The sequence below is a fragment of the Apaloderma vittatum genome, unplaced genomic scaffold (genome assembly GCF_000703405.1).
Source record: "Apaloderma vittatum isolate BGI_N311 unplaced genomic scaffold, ASM70340v1 scaffold9322, whole genome shotgun sequence".
Classification (NCBI taxonomy): Eukaryota; Metazoa; Chordata; class Aves; order Trogoniformes; family Trogonidae; genus Apaloderma; species Apaloderma vittatum.
Window position 1 is genome coordinate 70830 of NW_009701862.1, and position 22538 is coordinate 93367.

The following is a 22538-nucleotide window of genomic DNA, read 5'->3' on the forward strand; positions in this document are numbered from 1 at the left end:
CAAACTACATTTAGTCCCCGGGCCATGCTAGTCTTAGCCCTATCACAGTGAAGACGACCTCATTTGCCTGCAATACCTCAATTATGACAATACAAAGGTCATTTTAAGTCTTCCTATGAAATCTTAAAAAATTTGAAGCACCACTGATGTCACTGACTTTACTTCCTTGCACTTTTCTCCCAAGAGTCAGTTTTTAATAAACACTGCTTAGGAAGGCAGCCACCTGCAAAGGATAAGGTACGTTAACAGTAATAACTAGTTTCATTCTACCAACAAACAGACCCATATACCTTTTGTAGTCGACTTCAACGAGTGTAACCTAGGTCTTGGTACTGCTTTCAAAGGGAGAGATCCTGAAGTACCGTTCTGGCAAGCTGGTTTTGAGGGCCATTCTCCATTCTTGATGATGACCGTGGCACTTGCTGCTGCAACACAGAATGGCAAAGAATTTGCTCTAGCCTGTATCTCGTTTGGGTAAAATTAAATCCTAAAACAAGTGTGGATTATCCTAAGCTAAAGTTAGAAGAAATCAAAGTTAGAATAAAAATATTATGATCACCTCTGATATCTTTAGTACAAGCAGATGATGAACTTAAACATATCAGCCTATGGCTGTTACAAACACTTCCAGAACTAGGCATACAGCTTTGAACTACACATAAAAGAGAGATGTACATTAAAGTATACTGATCAAGATACATAACTGGAAGTCTGAGTTTGCTGTACAAAGTAAATGCAGAACACATTTCAGTTTAAGCCAAGAAAAAGCATCATTCAGTACACAAAGACATTCTGGCCACAGAATTTACTTCAAAAAAAAATTAAAACCAAATAAAACTCAGACTATTTTCTCATGCAACACCTTCCCCTGTCCTCTCTTGTTTGAGCTGAGCTGCTTCAATGACACGGTGCACGCATCACCAGCGGACCGCACACCCCTTCCATCCTCCTTGTGGGGCACTAAAAAGTGCCTGAACCCAACTGCGTTCACCAGCTACCAAACGAGTTCAGAGAAAGGTTCCTGTAGTCTCTGTTCATAGCAGCAACCTCCCCAGTGACTGCAGACCTCAGAAGACTTCCCCCTGCCCCCCAAGACAGCTGAAGTCATGCAGCAACATAGTCCCTGCAAAAAAAGGCAGACAGACAGTCCCAAACAGGGAAAGGTAGGACAATAAGCAATTGCTACCTCACATCAAAATCAGGTTTCCTACTAAAAGGGTAGTTGCTTTGTTCTGTTTGAAAAGGAACTTGCAGGAGGCTTGTGCTTTCCATCACAACAAAAATTTTTCCTTGGGAAAAAAAAAATTGGGGAAAGCATTGTTTCATTTTTTTTTCCAGAAAAAGTGCAAAATACTTCTAAATTAAGTACAGACTGAGTATGCTTTGCTTCATGTGCTAAAAAATTCTGTACACTGACACATTAGAAAGTAAAAAATTGACATTGCTTTTACCAGAGATAGCAAGAACTAAGTCACACTGGAAAAGTTTGTCACACTGTTGGTTTCTTCTCAAGTGACTTAAAGAAAAAATAAAAAAGGAGGTGTATATAACATCAGGTTTGCTTCAGACAACTCAGGCACTTCTGGTGCAGGACTAGTTAGGGCGCTGTTTTGTCCTACTGGAAGCTCTGGAGTCAGCTAACCAGGCTCCATGCAGTAAAAAAAGACAAATTTGCAAAGTTTGGTCACTATACAATTCAAAGATGGTTATTCATAGAATTAGGAGTCACTACTGCAATCTTGATGAAAGGCAAACAGGTATGAAGTGATCTCACCCCAGCTAAGATCTAGAGGGTTTAAAAACTCAAGTCATTAAAAGAATTTTAGTCAAGCATTGACTGTGTAGAAATGCAGCTCCAGATCAATTGCTAGGAGAAGCTTTTTAACTTCTGAAACACTATGTGCTTTATATGCAATTATTCTAACTCAATTCAAAACTGGATTCTTGTTCTTGACCTCACAGTTTAAACATTTCAGTATATCCAAATAACAGTATTTTTAACCCAGCACTGAAATTGAGAAGATTTCACTACAGTTAAAAATTAAATTCTTCAATACTCAAACTGACAGCTTGCATGCAAAGTATGTTTTTATTAACTGCAGCATTTCAAACTTCACAATTTCCAAACTTCTCAGATAGGAAGTCTTTTTAGAGGAAAGAATCATAGAACTGAAGTGCTCATTAGAAGTATAAAACAAACCAAAAAAATCCCCCCCAAACACACGTAATGCTGCCACAGGAAACTACCAATCAAAGAACACCCCAGAACAAAGGGCTGAGCTGACACAGCAGGAGAAATGCTCTTTTGTAAATTTTTTTTCCCCTGCTAATACAAGGCAAACTCCTTAAGCAAAACAAGACAAATGACTTTATCAATTTAATCCTGTTGACAGGACCACAATAGTTTGTCATAAATTTCACGACATCCACAGCTTAAGCCTCATTTTTTCTCACATTGTATAGTAGACTAAACAAAAGAATAAAAACCAAGAGCACTTTATTTTACGAGTACAAAGTAAATTCATCAGTTTTCCAATTTGATTTAAAGTCAAAAACTTCATTTTACTACCACATGAATTATATGTAACCTAGACTCATTGTACACACAAAACCTGACCAGACATAAATCATTCGTCAAGTGTAAGAAATTAACTAAAGAAAAATCATCTCACAGAAAATCAGCAAGTCAAAACACGGCATACATTTACCAACCTCCAAGAAACAAAATATATCCTTTAAAACCATTAGAAATAAAAAGGAATACAACCTACTTCTTCTCCCAGTAAACGTTGCTAACAAAGGAACAATACAGAAGCTGCAAGATCCCACTACCAGCAGTGTCAGTAAGGTAATATCATAGTGGCTTCCTGAGTCAGTCGGTGGTGTTAGTGTAGAATTGATGAAAATAACAGGAGAAAAATTAGTTTCGGTGCAACTGCGGAGTCCTCCTGGTATAGTCATTTAAAAAAAAAAATAAAAAAATCAAAGCAAGCTTAAAGCCAAAGAGACTGCAGCCATGTTCAACCTTTCATATTGCTCTTGCTTACTCTTCCGTGAATCGGAGTGGAAAAAATTGTAAGCTTGAAGGCAGTGGACAAAACAGATTAAACCAGCTAGCAAATCAGGCTAAATAAGGAGTCATCTGTTTGACTGCTTAATCTGAATGCACTTCTTTGTTATGAAGCGATGACCCTTTCCTTTGTTACACAAGGAAGTAACATGAAGGGAGGACAAAGCTGCTTAGGAATTCCAGATACAGTCCTAAACCTGAACAGCAAAAGTCAACATGGCTGTCACGGTAACTGAACCGACCTGATTATACAGGAACATGCACTGCATACTTTATTACACATACTCTTATTCCTTTGAGGATTATGTCACGTCTTAGTTTTTTAATGAAGACACTACAGGCGAAAAAAAAAAAGAACAAGAGAAAAATTTACTTATATAATGTATGCATGCATATGTGCATACATAAACTACAGACGTATGTTAAATCACAGCTCTCTTTTCAGTCCACTGAAGACAGATTTAAATGACATCTGGCACAAAAGAAAGGCCTTCACCCAGTCTCCAAGATATAACAGATGATGCAATAGTAACAGAATATTTGAATACAGCTAGCTGGGAATACTAACATGTCTGACAGTCAGTTGTGTGGTTTTTTCCTTCACATTTTTGCCCCTAGAACTTCCACAAATGCTAGTAACAGATCATTTATAAAGCTTCAAAATAAAAACAAGTCCTGTAATTTTTTCCCTCTAGTTTTAAATAAAAAGGATTTGGTTCAGGTCATACACCAATGCTCAGTTACCTCAGAAATTAGAAAGCCTACTCATGCAAAGTTTTACCTTCTAAAAACAGTTTCACTTACCTGCTTTCGACCTCATCTACACATTTTGTCTTAAAACTGTGAAAGCAGATACAATCTAGTTCAAAAAGAGCATTTAATATAAAAAACCTGTAACATGCTGTTCCAAATACTATGAGAGGTAATCCATTCACACCATTCATAGTTATTTCTTATTACGCCATATGTAAACAGAAGGAAACCCTTACTCATGAAGACCCGCTGGCTTTGTCACGTTTTGGGGCAGGAGCTGCATAGAAACATCTACTCATCAAACCAAAATCCAAGTCTCAAAACTCTTTCAGGTCGCATGTCTCAAGAAGAAGAGTTGTAAGAGGCAAAAAAGCGTAAGGCCTAAAACTAGTAAAATAAGTAGTACAATGAGAATTAATATATCTTTGTCCAACAGGACTCCCTTCCAGGTGATTGTTTTCAACAAGCAGTTGATGCCGGCTATCAGCTGAAACTCATAACCCTGACAGATACTTACAGTTACAGCTGAAGAGACTTCGCTCACTCTTAGTGCTGCTGACTGATGAGATGCTAGGTGTTCTCTCAAGCACTGATCTTTTGACAGGCACTTCAGATTTGGCGAACTGTTTACCAGAGCTAGCCCAGGAGCCTGGAGAATTTTTCACGGACGTATGCTTCTCTCTTGGAGAAGATCCTATGCCTGTCAATCGCAGGGGCAAGTGGGAGGGAGGAAAAAAAAAAAAAAAGAATTGGAAACATGCTTAAACAATTACTTCTTCTATATATATGCCTACAAGTAAAGATTTACACATTAAAGATATATATAAAAAGGCTTAACCTACCTCATATTGACAGGGTAAAAAATGCTGTAAATGCAGAAAAACAGTTCCAAGGATTTAATGAATTCTGTTTTACCTGCATATTGACTTCAAAACCAGAGAGCTTTACAGCTGGGCCTTCAAGGCAGACAAATGCGCAAAGTCTTTCTTGCATTCTACTACCTCCATGTATTACGGTTAGCTGAACTGGCAAACCCATAAAAACACAACCTCTGGCTCAAAAACAATCCAAGAAAGATTCTTTTGTTCATTCCCGCCCCCGAAATAGAGATTTCCCCTCCAACACCCTCATTTGACAGAGCACTCAAAAGATAATATCCTCTCAAGGACAAATACAGCACAAGAGTATTAAATTGTGCAGTACTCACATAACATACTGAAAACTCACTAGTTCTGCAGAACTAGTTAAACAGCACTCCCTGGAACAGAGTTTTTAATGGCCAACTGGTGCAGACACATTTTTGCATTAATTGCTGTTCTCATTTCAGCTTGTTGAATACAAATGCTCACTAGCTTATTAAAATAGACAGAAGATACAGCAGACAGGCGTGCCTCCTTCAGATAGAAACTTGTTCTTTTACTACTACCAAAGTGACTATACTTTCTGCAAGAAAATCTGAGTTTAGTTAAATGAAACTTTTAGTTTATTTCTGCAAAGTGTTCACCCAGATTAAAATTACAATGGCCTGAAGGAAATTATGTACACAAAGACTTGTCTTGAGAGGACTCAGCTGACTCCTATCAGCTCCGATGTCAAGTTCTTTATACAGTCCTATGAATAACTATGGAAAAGAGATTTTTGTACAAAAACAAAAAGAGAGATAGGGAAGACAGACTTTTAAAAGAAAAAATTGTTATTTATTATAACAGAAGATATTTTACAAAAATATTTTACCTTCTGATGTCATTGCTATTTCCAAGTCTGACATAGTTTTTCTTACTTGGAAAGAGCTAACTACAATTTCAGATTTGACTTAGAACAATCAAGTTTCTATTTAAAGGGAGTACCTTTCTCTTTATTCTTATCAATATAAATGGTTTTGTCTAAGCTATCTAAGAGACTGTTGAAATATGACAATACTAGCTAGCAATTCCACTTTATTCAACATCAGTTTTGCTGCTGGATCTCCACTTTTATACACCAGTGACCAAGAAATAATCAATTTGCACTAAGACCAAGAAACCATGACATTAAGAGGATTACATTAAGATTTAGGCAAGAAAAAAACTTGGGCCCAATGTCTGCTTTTCAACAGTAGGTGGTGTGACAGGATCAGAACTTGACTCACAACATCCTGTCTCAAGCATGCAAGAACAGGAACAGTACCAATAAAAGATAGGTCCCAGCTATTTCCCTCAGTTCACAAAAGAGAGTTCTCAGTAACAAAAGAGAAGCCCTACGTACAGCATACACTAAACAGGCATTATTAATACTGGTCACTGAATATAACACGTGAGCTTCAAAGAGTTATTAAGCATGCTTCACATCAGACTTTTCTTCAGAGGTGCACTTTGATTACTTGTTTGGCATTACCATGCAGAACTGTGATTCTGTATATGACTTGACTGTAGCCTGGGATTAAATCTCCAGGTCAAAATTATCAGTCATACTTTAAAATTTTTCTAAGTTACTGCAACAGACAACATTTGAATATATCCAACTTGCTAAAGAGTATCCAACCTTTGTCATCCTATGAGAACACCACAAACCACAAGCTCAAGCTTACTGAGAACCTGTGAAGCACAGCACTCCAGACAACATAGCTGAAATAATTTTTCTTTGACAATAAATAAATAAATAAATAAATAAATTCCATGACATCTGAACTTCATACAACAAATCCAACAGCTTTATAAACCTCTCCACGATGTTTTCCAAAACCTTTTTTCACTAATGGATCAACATACCAGAAATGTAATTAATCCAGACCGTCAGAAATTCCTTTTCTAAATAGCCTCTTAGCAAAACAAGGTACAAAAACCAAACAAACCTCACTCCTCAAAAAACAAACAAACATAAAAAGGTTGCTGTACAAACACCGCATGTTAAGTTTGTATGACTTAGTAAGTTAAAGCTTTACAGTTCAAAAGGCAACTAGGGGAACAAATGCAGCTTATCAGCTGCATGTTATTGTTTAAAGATAAGGGTGGGCTGCCCAACTGCTATTGTGCTGGACTCCTTCATCCAGTTCAAAAGGTACAGGAACAAAATCCTGTTTTGTTCACAGTTATTTTTACTCAAGAGGGGTTGAGGCGAGTATATGAAAACATTCAGTCTCTTTTCATGGAATCATTAAGGTTTGGAAAGACCTCTAAGATAATCTAGTCCAACCGCCAAACCAACACCACCATGACCACTAAACTGTATCCTGGAGCGGCACATATACGCGTTTTCTGAGCACCTCTGGGGATGGCAACTCCACCACTTCCCTGGGAAGCTTGTTCCAGCGCCTCACCATTCTTTTAGTAAAGACATTTTTTTCCTACAGCACATTCCCTATATATGATTTGCAACCAGCCCGGCTTCTCTGCAGATGCTGATATGCAGCAATACTCTACATCTGCTGTCAACTCAAACCCAGTCAGGGAGCACAGCAAGCTCTAGGATGTCCAGTCTCAGCAGCATGTCAAACAGACAACCCCTGCTCTTTCTGTAGTTCTTCTACTGCTTGGTGCTTTCCTATAACACTTCTATTAAAGCAATTACTGAAGCACTCAAACACATTTTTCAATAGCCCAGCTTGAGGGAGAATTTCTTGTAACTCATGACAAGATCATTAAGCAACTACTCCAGGTGTTACTTCAACTAACAACAATGGTATTACAAAGTGTTTTTATAAGTACTATTCCCCATTAAAGGAGTCACACAAAACTAAATGCAAAGGTTTTGACAGAAGCAAGAAAATACAGTGTATACACAAAAGCACTGGACAAAAGCATAAAAGCAGGGTATTCAGTGATCTATTATTGTAAAGACAACAAATAATAGCAAAGTAACAGACTTTCATCAGTTATTTAATTTAGTGGAATACTAGAAATACCACATTCCTCTACAGGGTAGTAATGAATTGGCAATTCTTTTAAAAAAGTATCTATGCAACAACCACTTCAAGTATGTTAAAGTATCTCTTGTATTGAAATGAAAATAAGCAAAGCACAAAACTCATTTTTCAAGAAGCTCTGAAGTCAGATTTCATATCCTTATTCAAATAATTATCCTCTCATATGAATCCCTCCTAAATAGCTATTGTCAAGAATAAATTAAGGCTTCCCTTAAACAGCACTGGAATCTAAAAAATTCAAATTGAGAGAATAAACATATGCCAGCAGTGATGAATTTGGGATTTTGTTGACACCAGGCAGATTGTAAAGTTGAACATGTATTCACCTAATTTGAGACTAAATGTCCACTATTTCAAATTATATCGACACATTTCACACCTAGAACTGAGCACAGAGTATCTGGCATCTACAGAGCTATTAAGACATTTGGAAATGAATGGTTGGAAGCTTTTTCCAAACATAAACTTAGGGCACACTAAGTGCAAAACACCTCTTGAGAAGGATGTTCTTAGTTGTTGTTGGTTTTGTTTAACCCTAAAACTAGCAGTAATAGTTGATTTGGCCTTTCATTGCCATAAATCTTGACTATGTTGAATTTTCAATTTAAGTCTTATGCTCTTATGATTTTTCCTGCAAGTTTAAAAATCTAGAGGACTCTAGAATAGACGTACTGAACTTGCTAGCTTTCAAAAAAATAATCTTAAGCATGATGAAAAAGCCCAATCCAAGCCTACAGCCCAAGGTCTTTACAAAGCAAGGTGAGTAAACCTTCAAGAAAACATGCTACTTTTCGGCATCTATTGAAAGGAGAAAAGAAATCATGGAAAGACAAACTGGACTTTGATACTGTTTTCTGCAGATCAATCTTAACATAGTCGTAAGAGTGTTTACGGTTGCTATTTTGAGCACTGTAAAGCAGCCGCAATACTAACCGCTTCCTGATGGCCACAAGCTCCCCAGATTGCCTGATTAGCCACTCAGCAATATTAGCTATGATATATATATATATATAAAAAAGTGATCCTTCAAGGAATAAAGAGTGGTTACAGTATGTTTCTTAACTCTCCTTAAGATCTACAGATAATCTCTTTCTAGTTATCTCTCCCTTTTAAAGACTCAAATTACTACCAATATGACCCAAGAAAAGGCAGGACTCAGTTACGCTATGGTGCAAGTAATGCCTCAGCTGCTAAACATAAACTTGGACAAGGACAAGAATGTTAAGTTACTGCTGGATCTTGAAATATTTATGAGAGAGATTTAGTAATTTAAGGGGTAACAGTTGACAGCAGCCAACAACCACCAAACCAACCCTTTATATTCCCTCAAATATTCCCACTGCCACAAGAGCAACTGGGGTGTTTTCAGCTAGAGGGATGAGAGAGGGTGAGAAAAACATTCATGTATGTCTACTGTTAAATTTTCACTTTTCCCCTTCCTATTTGGCCTCGTTTTGCAATGTGGCAGGCTTCCTTCCAGTTAACCACTTCCATAAGAGACTCCACCCTTCCTGATCTTCTCTCAGACTCAACTCTCTCTACCATCTGGAAACAACCCTTCTCCTCCCTGTTCTCAAGTCCAAATCACACCTGCTCTCCCACTTGCAGTACTGTCTACTGCATTTACTCAATTTTAGGTTTTTAATTTTGCAAGCTGAACTAGAGCTGCCCTATAGGAGAGACCATGTCCCCAGAGTTACACTGCATCTCCTACGACATCAGGCAGTTTTACACCAGCTTCCCAGTGCAGTTGCAGAGTGAGGGAGTGCCCACTCCAGCTTTATCAGGAGACACTCATAAGCTGCTTGCATCCTGGCTTAAACAAACAAACCCCAACCACGAGCTTTAACACAGCTATTGGAATTAGGAGTAGTGGGCACAAGAAGTCAAATCAGCATCCTACAAGGAAAGCTAAGGCAGAAAACCACCAATGCTTTTCGTTAATGTCCAGCCCTTCATAGCACACACTCCATGTTATGCACTGTGAATTTTTTGACAGTTTGCAGCTTTTATATCCACATTATCTATAAATATGTTAAGTTTTCTAATGTGGGAGTTTGTGCATTCCTTCTATGAAGAAAGAACTTCACTGTAGCAAAACATAAATACAATGTTCTTCAGAAGGATGAGGATTCCTACTTCTCTCCTCCTTTACCTCTACTCTAAGAGAATTCAGAACTAACCAGTACAGGTGAAGAGTTATTTGAATACACACCAGCATGTCCTTGCAAGCAAATGACTAGGTACCAAGAAATTTCCCTGAAGGGAAGTGGTGCACACCTTGCTCCTAAAGAAGAATATTCTTATAAATGCATCCACATTTCTGACAGCATGTTAGTATCAGCCTCTGCAAGTATGATCATGCTTCTTCCCATACATATAACACATTAAAACCCTGATAGGACTAGTCAGAAATCACCTGCAAGAAGTCTGGAAACATATGTAAAAACTTTAATTCCCAAAGTATGGTCACTGATAGCATCAGAAACAAAGCTGAGAGGATGGAACAATCCCTTGTGGAAGCTGAAAGTCAACTTAACACTGAAGATACCAGATATTTTGGAAAAAAAAAAAAAAAAGATTAAGTTCATCTTCAATTATTTCCCACACCCTCCTTCTCCCCCTACCCCCAAAAACTCAGAGGACCACACCCAAGGATGCCAAACCAGAGATCAATCAAATTGCTTTGAAATCATTCACTGTAACAGATATCATATTACCTCACAAACAAAAACTTTTCTGCTTCTACTCATTTCTGGATGTCAGTTTGACTTCTATAGCTAAATAGGAAATAGTTTATTCCAAATGGGTGGTTTTATGCTGAGCTTTGTGTAACGCTTGCAAAACATGAGCAGTACCTATCCCAAAAGTAACAAGTAACAAAAGAAAATAGTTACAGCAAGTTTTTTTACTTATAGACAAGTTTCTACTATATGCAAGTTTTTCTCCGTAGCCAAAGCTAAAAGCAAATTGACTACGCTGAATTCAGATTACATCATTCTATGGCTCCTTTCTGGCTTTAGATTGTAAATTGAACATTCTGTACCTGAGTGACCAACACCTGAGGCAGAGGCTTAGAGGTCAATACTTGGCACAAGGTTATACATTGCTCCAGGCAGCTTCCAGCACACCATTCCTGTTGAGGATAGCCTGGAACTGAGGGCAAACTGGAGTGGCAACATTACCAGGGAAGTCCTGCAATTGCTTGAGTTGAAGGGATGATCTGCAAGGCTCCTAAGCCCTTACAGCTGAATGCTGCTTTCAGAACCCTCACAAACCAATCAGCTGTACAAAAGTCCATTCAGACACACTGGGTAAGATTTCCCCCACTTCAGACCACAAATTAAAAAGAGAACTGTTTAAGATACACATTCATAGTGGAGCACTTTGGGTAAAAATGACCAAAGATGGATGACGGAGAAGCTTTATGTCATACTATTGACTACAGACTCTAAGCTCAATAGAGAGATATATATTGGTTTCCTCCTTCCTACACCTCTGAAGGGGAATACAGAAGTTTTAAGTTAACTTTTAAACACAAGCTTTAATTACTGTAATGAAGCCCTACACAAGCATTAAAGAAAGGAAAAAGGGACCAAGTAATCCGGACTCATAGGAACAAATTATGATCTTGGATAGTTAATGTATGAGAAACGCACTTTCAGGATCCATAAAAGAAATAGGCTGTTCTGCAAAGAAGGAAAAAAAAGGGCATCAAAAGGCTGGCTGAAACTAAATTTTAAACCTTATTTGCAGATCTTAATGCATTTCATATTTGTTCACAAGGAACTATATGGATACCCTTACAAATAGCTCTCCACTACAGCCTTCTGAGAAAAAGACCTGTCTGTTTCCAGAAATTATGCCTGCCTTTTAAAATATTTTGTTTACCCTTGGTAGTGTGTCTAACCAACTTTAAAGAGTCATATAGTAGAATCATAGAATCATAAATGTTGGAAAAGACCTCTAAGATCATGAAGTCCAACCATCAACTCAATACTATCATGACCACTAAACCATGTCCCGAAGTGCCACATCTACATGTTTTTTGAACACCTCCAGGGGTGGTGACTGAACTACTTCACTGGGCAGCCTCTTTAAATGCTTCACCACTCTTCCACTAAATAAATTTTTCCTAATATCCAATTTCAACCTCCCCTGGCACACCTTGAGCCCATTTCCTCTCATTCTATCACTAGTAACTTGGGAGAAGAGACCAACACCCACCTCAATATAATCTCCTTCCAGGGATTTGTAGAGAGCAACGTGGTCTCCCCTAAGCCTCCTCTTCTCCAGGCTGAACAACTTCAGTTTCCTCATGTTCTCAAAAGACATGTTCTCTAGACCCCTCACCAGCTTCATCGCCCTTCTCTGGACCTGCTCCAGCACCTCAAGGTCTTTCTTACACTGTGGCACCCAAAACTGAATACGTATTCAAGCCTGGACCTCACCAGTGCCGAGTACAGGGGCACAATCACTTCCCTACTCCTGCTGGTCACACTATTTCTGATATAGGCTCTGATGCTCTTGGCTTCTCGGCCACCTGGGCACACCGCTGGCTTACGTTCAGCCAGCTGCAGACCTATACTCCTTTGCTGCCTGGCAGTTCTCCAGCCACTCTTACCCAAGCCTGTAGCACTGCCCAGGGTTGTTGTGACCCAAGTGCAGCACCTGGCACTTGGCCTTGCTGAATCTCATGCAATTGGCCTCGGCCCATCAATCCAGCCTGTCCAGATCCCTCTGTAGAGCCTCCCTAACCTCCAGCAGAATCAACACTCCTGCTCGATTTTGTCATCTGCTGATGAGGTCATCTGCTGAGGGTATACTTAACTCGTCATCCAGATCTGCAAATTCTGAGGGTGCACTCAATACCCTCATCCAGATCATTGATAAAAATTCTCAACAGGACTTGCTCACAAACTGATCCCTGGGGACCACCACCTGTGAACAGCTGTCAACTGGATTTAAATCCACTCACCACCACTCCCTAGGCTCAGCCACCAAGCCAGTTTCAATCCAGTGAAGAGCAGGCCTGTCTAAGCCATGAGCCACCAGCTTCTCTAGCAAAAACTGCTATGGGAGACTGTATCAAAGGCTTTACTGAAGTCCAGGTAAGACAACATCCACAGCCTTCCCCATATCCTCTAGGCAGGTCACCTGGTCATATAGAGGGAGATCAGGTTGGTCAAGCAGAACCTGCCTTTCATGAACCAGCGCTGTCCGAGCCCGATCTCCTGGTTATCCTGCATGTGGTGTGTGAGGGCACTCAAGATGAGCTGTAGATAGCAGAATTGATACATGCTAAGAAGTGATTTGCAGTTTGGTTTAGCTCCTGGTCCAGTGTCAGAACAGAGACTCAAGGATTGTGGGAAGGCTTACTAGAACTACATTGTTTTGGTTCTGCTTTACTAGGATTGTGAAAGGCTATACCAGGAAGTCCTGAATTACCAAGTTTATACATGTTTCCAGCTGTATGAAAACCCATTGAAATCATTTGGTTTCAGTTTCCCATCTGAAAGGCCATTCTTTGTGCAATGAACAGCAACAACGCTCTTAATCTGTCATGGCCTGTTCTGGTTTTAGTTTTGGAAGCTTCTCTGAATTGCAAATTTAAGCATAAGATGAGGCCAAAATTCAATAAAAGGAATTTAGCTATTACAAACTAACAGGCAAATCAGAATTTCAAAGTTATCACTAAACTTGCTGTGGTCTTACGCAACTTAAACATATTTCCTATAGCATATGAGGAATTACTTTTCCCATGCTTCAGTTAATTGCAGAACACTCAAAAAATCCTTTAGTATAATAAACTTTTTGTTATGAAAAGGTCTCACTTGTCCAAAACCATCTTGAAGGAAACACAGAATTCAGACTATCAAGCTTCTCTCTACCCAAGCTTCCATTACTCTAGTTAAATACCATTTAAAAAATAGCAAGAGAAAGAGTACTACTCGATTAGTAATGAAGCACAGGGTCATAACTCTGCTAGCCAGGTATCAGTGACTTGTATCAGAGAGAATACAGTACACAAAACATCAGAAAAATACTGTCAGACAGCCAAAGACATTTTGGTTACAAACATGATTTTCTTGGCTTCTGTTAATTTCTGGAAGTCTTTAACACTAAGCAGAGGAACAATTTTTTTGACGATTTTCAATTACATATAAGGCTTGGCAGAGCTCTCGTAGCTAAGACCTCAACAACAACGTGAAGTTTCATATAGTGAGAAACAATTTAAAGCAATGGTATAATTTTAAGGCAGAGGTATAGGTGAAGTATAAGCATACCACAAATATTACTTGTGGGTAAAGCTCCATTCCTTCACCTACTTACAGGTAGGTTGTAGTCAGCAATGAGAGTTAAATAAAAGGCAGTGGTGGGCATTTACATTTTTAGATCTAAACAAATTATTTATAACCCTGCTATACGCTGTTCAAACACAAATCAAAATTTCCTGTGGCTCAAACTGTCACAGTGCTTCCATCCAAGTGCATGGGTGGTAACGTGGCTTCTGGGGCTGGTAGTAGGACTCGGAGTGATCTTCGATGGGTCCACCAAAGCTCCTTGGCTTCTCCAGTCCCCTTTCACCCTCCCTCTAAGTGAGGGAAAAACATGACTCTTTCCAAACCATCCCTCAGCTATTAGCAGGCTATTATTCCTCCACAGTGGTTACGTACACCCAATTAGAAGGCAGTGTGTGTTTGCTGGCAACGAAAACAGTAGTTGCTTTCAGTTTGGGACTGGTTCAAAGTCCTGAACCAGGGCTCAAAAAATACACATGCCTTCCAGTAAAAAAACAGGTAACTCAAACACCTCATTCCATGCCTTCAATTCTAATAAACGTTTTCTCTGACAGAAAACTAACATAGCAAAAAGCATACTGCCTGTGATCCAGTACTACAGAAATCTATGCAAACCACCATGGAAGAAATAGCTGTGGAGAATTTAAGAATTATTTTTTTTTGAGAATGAGTATGTGATTGCAGGCCATTCTCTCTTATGACGAAATAGAGACAAATAGTTACAGAAGTAATTTTGAGGCGACTACTTTGCAACAGTCACCTAATTTCTAGGTTTGCTGCAAAAAATGGGGCTTCATCATTTCACAAACCACACTGGTAAACTGAATCAAGCTGGGCTCGCTTTTTAGAGAGCCAGCTTCTTATTCATGCCAAGATACACCAAATACTGGTCAACAGTCATCAGCAACAATTTTGAAATAAATAAAAAGTTAATTCTAGCTTAAAGTAGTTTAATAACCTCACAAAAACGTAACACTTGAGATAGAAATCTTCCTCTCCTGATGTCCCCTGTTCAGGAAAGGACCAGGGAGTTTCCTTAGAAGACATGGTTCCTACTGGGTTAGCATGTTACTAATGAAAACTGAAGGTTTACATTTACAAGTGAAAATTTACTAAAATCTCAACTCCTGCCAAGACACGAGGATCTTATAATTGGCATTTTAAACAGGGCATTTTTTCATTTACTTCTTGGTTGTATGGGAGTTTCCTGCTTCCCACTAGAAAACACAGTGCATGATACAATCCACCACTCACAAGCTCTTGATTATTCTGGGAATAGTACACACACTAATATATTTAGGACAGATGGAATGCTTCTCCCCCTCAACATAAATGTGAGGGATCACACAGAGCTACACCATCACTTCTCTTGCTCAGAGTATTTAATGGACTTAGTACATTGATTTGTCTTCCTGCCCAATGATCCAAGTACAGCCAGCAAGTAGTTAGGAATTAGCACCTCAGGAAGCACCAAGGTCGTTAGGATTTGGACAGTTTTAAGACTCAGCTTGACAAACGCCTGAACAAACTAGTCTGACTTCAGTGGTGACCCAGTTACAGGCGGGGGGGCTGGACTAGGTGACCTTCAGAAGCCCTTTCCATCCTGGATTTGGCTGGTCTGTCTGTACAGCTACCAAGTTATTTATCTGTGCTGTCGGATTTATATCAAGGCACAAGTTTAAAACAAAACATTCAAATGACTTAACTGGAAGAAAAAGTTTTTCCCTAGAGTAAGGCTTTAGCTAATACAGGTAACTGGCTTTGGTTTACAAACTGCTGCTTTAAAAACAGATGGAGTAAGCAGCGATAGATAGGTAATGCAATACAGCAGGGCTTTGGTAGCAAAACCAAGTAATTCCTACCTTTCCCCATCCCATAGTCCGATCCTCTGATTTGCATCTGTAGCACGTTTACTAGGGAGCAAAGAACCATGTTTAGAATTCCCTTGGCAAGGGACAGGGAAGCGAACTTAGCATATGCAGTGTTTTAGTGCTGCAAAGTGAAGGGTGCTAGGAAGGGTGGGCGTTGGTAGCAGGACTGGGGATAGAGCGTGGAGGAAAAAAATTCTTACATGCTGCACTAAAGTTCCAGTCTTGTCAGATCATAGCACAAGTCTGAAATGTTAAGGTGCTGCTCCATGTTTTTACCTTAAGTAGCATTTTTTTCAACAGGGAAAATTTGGAAGGTATTCTACTGACCACCCTAATTTCAAGATATAACAAGTGAAGGATTGACAAGTTCAGCTAAACAAGCTTGGGGAGTAAAAGTTTTATTTTCAACAGCAAATAACTTCCGCATCTTCTGAAAGTGTATCTGATATTTTATTAAATATTTTTTATGAAGAGAAGTTAGTTCTGTAACTCAGCCACGCTTATATTTATAGTGATGGTGTCATAAATCTACTCTGGATTAATAATCTAAAATTAAATATGTATCTATATTCATCTCAGGGTTTTTTTTAAAGAGAATTACAGATAGGAAAGCTCTAAATTGGTATTTAGAGATGTGAGGAGTCTTCCAAGAAACTGGTGGCTTACAGGTAGCTAACTAGTTCACCGAGCAAGTCCTCACATTAGCAAGGCTCAAGTCAGAGAATAGCCTATCTCCACTTTCTTTGAGGATACATGCCATAAAGGCCTACAGATAAAGATTTTATTACACTTCACCACCTGAATATAATTAAGAGGAGTATTTTGGAGTGTTTTATAATCTTAGATTGCGTGGGGTAAAAAAAAAAAAAAAGAACAGGTTTTACTGGATATAGCTGGGTGCGCACACTGTCCAAATTACAGTGTATTGTAACATAGTCATTTATAGCCAGGCTACCTTTGCAATTAGCTACATTGCCACACTTGGTTAAAAAAAGCACATAATCTACAGAAGCATTTCTGAATGTCTACAGTATGACAGAATGTAGCTTCCAGTCACCACGTTTGAACAGCAGCCTACAGACTAGATGCAAGATTCTCCCAGTCCTTGGTACTAATCAGGCTGAACTTAATTAGCAGCTTAAGCACTAGTCTCTCCTTCAACTATGTTCTCCCGTTTCTAGAAAGTATAGGCCTGTACTAAAATTAGGTTGAACAAAATATGTTATGTCCTGAAATAAGAGCTCATTCCCACTGGGATAGCATACAGTTGCTTATCATAAACGCTTCGTACCTGAGCTCTGTATTTTCTCCTCTTTGCTTTTACATGTTTTGAATGATTTTGCTTGTAACTCCAAAAAGTACTGTTATATAACCAAACTATAAATAACAGTATTTAAATATTGTTTCTTCTAATAGCACCATACCCTCCTAAACACATTCTTTACAAGATGAGATTTTACAATGATGGGGTGTAACCCACCTTTTTCTTCCTCCTCCCAGTACTAGCAATGTGCTATCTAGACAAAATCATATTTAGCACCAAAAATATAGCTCTGTACCATCCTAAAAGTTCTGTCACAAAATACATTAAGTATGATATCTTAATTCTAAGGAACTGGTTAAGTTGTAGCATACCAGTGAAAAATTCTCTTACCACAGCTAGATGACACAACAGCTCCTTTGTCAGAAGGTGCTTTAGTTGTGCTGATAGTTTTATTTTCACATCCTCTCTTCAAGGGCAACACGGATGGCACCGTTTTAACTTTGGGAGCCGACGTGCTTTGTAGTGTGCTTGGGCCTTTCTTCGGTATGTTCTTCCCTTGTGTAGTTCCATCTTTCACAGAAGGCATCTGTTTTTCAAAAACAAACAAGCTAACGACAAAAAACTTACTACCACTGTGAGAAGCTGAACATCTCCCTTTCCAGTATCTGAAATTAAATACTGACCACACCTGTATGGGATAAGCTTAGATCTTTCCTGTCACATTGTTCTCATCTGCAGTTCAGAACCTCAAGAGTCATCTCCTGAATGGCCTTCAGTAAGACAAAACCATTTGTTTGAGGCTAATCACTGTCAATGATAAATATACTAAAGAGGTTACAGAGGTAATTTTACATCAGAATTTCCTCCTCTTCCTCCCTAAAGTCTAATTAAGCCGTTCAATTACATGACTACAACTAATCTCAAGATTATTTATCAAGTAACTGCACAACTTGATGCACTGACAAGTTAGTTGTCCTGTACTCCCTGAAATGCCATAGCCCCTACAAGAGGTTTCCCTGATCTGGGTGTTATGTCACAACACAGAAACAGGTTAAAAACTTTCACATTCAGTTGCTGTAAACAAAACATAAATTCAGGAGTGAACCCAGGACATGTTTAAAGTAACTGCTTTATATGTAGCACTCATCTACTTTTCATACAGAATTCTTGCTCCAGTTTCTGTAGGCACTAGCTCACGACCACTCATGGCATAAAGTTCATCCCGTAAAGGTAATGTCATAAGAATGTACAGCTCTTTGTATGCCCTTCTATGGCTCAAGACAATATGCAGAGATTTGGTCATATTAATGCACTTTCCACTTCTGACTCCAATCCTCATCTTAACTTTCAGATGTTAATCTGTACTTTTCAGAAGACCACTTATTAAATTTAGTCCAGGTGATTAGTCTACTGCACATTTCAAAGAATTTGCTGTATTGATTTTCCAGGTACCAGCAGAACAACCCATATCATAAAAATTCCCATCTTGGCATCAGGGTCAATTAAAAGCATTCTCTGCAACTCTCAGCATCAAAAGGAGTGAAGTAGAATCCAAGCTCTGAAAGACTTTAGAATTAAAATAGACAACGTTGCTTTCATGTTCATTTAGCTTTGTAAGATAAATTCTTTAATATAATAAAGAATATTAATATTTTTTTCCATAATGTTTCAAAAATAGATAGCTGCCTCTGCTGTACCTGAAGTAGTTTTCTCCACATACTAAACTTTATTGGAGTTTTTCTGGCAAATCAGTAAAACCTGACAAAAATTCAGACAGCACCAAGTGGTAACAGCTGCCGCCTCCACTTCACCAATTTAACACATGCTCTTGAACCCAAAAGCGAACAACGGGATGGAATCCATATAGCAGCAAGACTAACTCTGTGTCCCTACCTGAGCCCTGGCCGACCCAACCCTGAAGCTCTTACCTCCTTTCCCATCGTTCTCTTTTCTAACCTTCTCTCGGAGTATTTGAAAGCAGCACGTTTCTCCTGACAGGCAACTGACTCATCCAAAAATATTTCCCAACCAACCAGCACACGCATACCTCCCGGCCAGGAAGTTTGCACCTTCCAGCTGGCTGACTGCCCAAAACCAGGTATATGCCCTCTGCATGAGAAATTTCCTGGCTACTCTTAACTATTCTAATGAGTCCAGGTTCTACTTCAAATAAACAAACTCCCAAATTATTCCAAGTAGTCGGTTAAATTAAGATGTTAAAAATAAAATGATTAACCAACTTGCTGGTCTTTGGGTTTTGTGTGACAATGTTACTGTCAATATATGCACAACATTTCTGTTATTACATTATTAAAAGCATAAAAACATATAAAATGTATACAAAAGTGTAAAAAGAATAAATTAGTTCTAAAGCACATTTTGAAAGAAAATACTGAAAACAGCAATTTATCTTTAATGTCTATTTAAAGTTACAGCACCACTAGAATTATCTTGATAAAAACCACAGAAGCTCTATTTAGAAAAACCTCACCAAGTAATGCTATGCAATTTTAGCAGTCTGACTAAATTAAGACTTGCTTGTTTTTATTAGAAGTCTTACCAACTGCAAGGTCTTAAGAAGATTTTATGCCCCCAAAAATTTGTACCATGAAATAAGATGAAAGCTGAACACACTAAATCACACTTGAGGTCAAGTGCAATCAGTTTGCAAAATGGTATTTCTTCACTCCCTTTATTAGGGAGACACTGGTTACATTTGGAGACCCAAAACCCATTCCCCAATTTCCATTCAGCACTATGCAATGCAGAATTGCCTTTACCAAAAAGTACAAAACATTTAATTAAATATGTAAAGAAGAAAAACTTACCACTGGAACGGAGTGCAGGTCAAATGTTTCATTTGCCACATCTTTTAACACGGCTGCTTCTAGAAGAACTCCCATATTGCCGCTTTGCTCTTTCACACCTCCGGTCGGGTAGATGTCTTGAGAACAGGGCTGCACTAAAGAATTTGAACTTTCCATTTTATCATTGAGTATCTCTTTTGAGTCCTCCACACACATTGGAAGTGCGGCAGAAACAGAGGAGCATGATGACTGGGTAGAGCTTGCTTTGCCAACGTCTTCCGGATTCTGCTTTAAGACAGGCGTCTTTGAAGTCCTGTGGGAAGAGTTTCTGGGATGTGTTGTGGCATGTACGACTTGGCTAGTGAGGAGGTGTTTGTTAAGATGTAGCTTATGGGGCTTATTCACTGGCAATTCCACATTAGTATCTTTAGTTAGATCTATTCTCTTTTTCAGCACTTTTACAGAGGGGGACAATTGCCTCAGGGAAGCAACCAATGGAGATGAGGAGACGGCTGATAACTGGGAGGACTGGGGAGATTTCTTTAGTGCTGCACTGTCTCTTGACTGCAGCACAGGTCTAGACATAACCTTTGGCTTAACATTTTTGAAATTAGGTCTGGGAAAACTAACAATCTCTGATTTCTTCGCTTTGGTTATTGTTGACCCAACAGGAGACCTGCCCACTGGTTTTCCTGCAGTTTGACCTGAACCAGCTTTAAGTACAGGTCTTCTACTACGCTCTCCTACAAATGCCTCGTTTGGTCTTAGTTTAGGAGACTTGTCTCCAAGTTCTGCCAAAGCTGAAACAGAAAAAGTTGTATTTTTTGATCGTTCTATAGGGGTTGAAGTACACAGAGCAGAATCGCTTTCACCAGCCAGAGGACTAAACACCACAAAAGTTGCTTCGCATTGCAGGTCAGGCATAACACTCCTCTTTAATTTTGGTACACTACAAGATTTGAAAGAGACGTCACACATATCCTGAAGAACAGCATTGCCAGAGGTACTTTGTTCTTTGGTTAAGGGTTCACTAGTTCCTTCTGATACTTGTTCTCCACCCATTTTATCTGCTGGAAGAAGGCGCACATTATTTGCAGGACTACCCATGCATGTTTCAGCATTGGAATTCCGAGCTTCATCATGGTCAGGGGTATCCTGCAAGGATTTCACTTGGTCATCTTCATTAATATTGACGTATGGTGATAATAGATCTCGCCTAGAAGGATCTATACATGCAGCAGCTAGTTTTACAGGCTGTGCTTCCACTTCCTGGGATTCTTTAGCAGTCTTGTTTGTGCTTTTTAGACAGTGTTCGACACCTACAGAGGCAGGATGATATACTTCAAGTCCTGAACAGGCATCTGGGCTTTCTGAAGCCAGTACTGCAGAGGAGAAATTAGGTGTTCTTTCTGAGCTGGTTCCTCCAAATTTCTCTCTCATACATATTTCAGAAGAGATTAGTGTTTCCCTCAGATGCTTGTCATCATTTTGATCAGTGTCCAGAGTTTGACCTATAACACCAGTAACACTCAATGTGGTCAGCTGGCAGGATGCTCTGTCGTTTATCAGGGACTGCATGTCCTGCTCTGAAGGAGGAAGGGGTAATACACAATTAGAGTCAGTCTGACTGTAAGGCACTGATTGTTGGATACTCTGATTTTGTACTTTTGCTATAGCAACATTACCTTTCAGTAAGTCTGTTGTTTCTTTCAAGTCACAGTTCAAAGGATATACAAAAGTCTGTTCATTCACAGAAGACTTGCATGCAGCATCTGCATCTCCCAGTTGAGCTCCTGTGCAGTTGTATTTACCAGGTGTCTCTTGCAGATGAAGTGCTTCAATACACTGCTGTTTTAAACGAATACATCTGAAGTCACTCTTATTTTCAAGAACAGCATCATCTTCATTCTCAGTCACTATATTTTGGTCAGTTGAATTACTGTGTATCTTGGTGGTGCAATTTTTTGAGGACGGTATACCTCTGTCACAGGCGTAGTTATTTCCATTTTCATCCCTTTTAAGTAAGGAAGACTTGAAGCCATTCTTTGCTTTGTCACCTGACTTGCCAGCATTCATTTTGAAGGCTAAATTTTAAACTGTTTTCATTTTATATGTGTTTAAAAATCCCAGAGAATGTAAATTCTTTCACTTTGCAGCTTTTCCTTGGAATGTGTCAACTGTTCTGAAAGATATTTAAAAAGTAGTTCTTTGTTTTCATGCTTCTCAAGAGGATTCAGAAATTCTGGAATTAAAAAGAAATTAAAAATGATTAGCCAAACCAGAATTTTAAGAGAGTAAGCATTCTTAAGCTATTAGTCTTTGAATCAAGTGCAGACATTTTGACCAACTTACTTAAGCATGTCAGGCTTTTACAATTCTGCCTGCACATGCTTACCTTCCAAAGACATTTCTGTTTCCCTGACTGCAGAGCAACTTTTGAACCCTTTGGTCAGTTGTAATCAAGTGTGACTTTAGGGCTGCATTCTCAGATACTTGCTTCTTGGCTTCGACACAAGCACAAGAACAACCCACAAGATCTGGCTCCAATAGGAAAGAGGTGTCTGAGGGAC

The 22538-nt window shown here is 39.0% G+C and overlaps 1 protein-coding gene across 2 annotated transcripts in view; it reads right to left on the bottom strand.

Moving 5' to 3' along the window:
• The window catches only part of MTUS1 (microtubule associated tumor suppressor 1), an 86442-nt gene extending 64398 nt beyond the window's left edge, over window positions 1–22044 (bottom strand). The window contains exons 1-4 of one of the 2 annotated variants that reach the window (XM_009879310.1): window positions 19990–22044; window positions 17552–17747; window positions 4341–4523; window positions 291–425 (exon numbers count right to left, since the gene is read on the bottom strand). In XM_009879310.1, coding sequence (XP_009877612.1) covers window positions 291–425; window positions 4341–4523; window positions 17552–17747; window positions 19990–22044 — 2569 coding nt within the window. Of the gene's footprint in view, window positions 1–290; window positions 426–2771; window positions 2962–4340; window positions 4524–17551; window positions 17748–19989 lie in introns of those variants that run through there. The other variant, XM_009879312.1, reaches the window with a different exon arrangement.
• Between the last annotated feature and the right edge of the window lie 494 nt (window positions 22045–22538).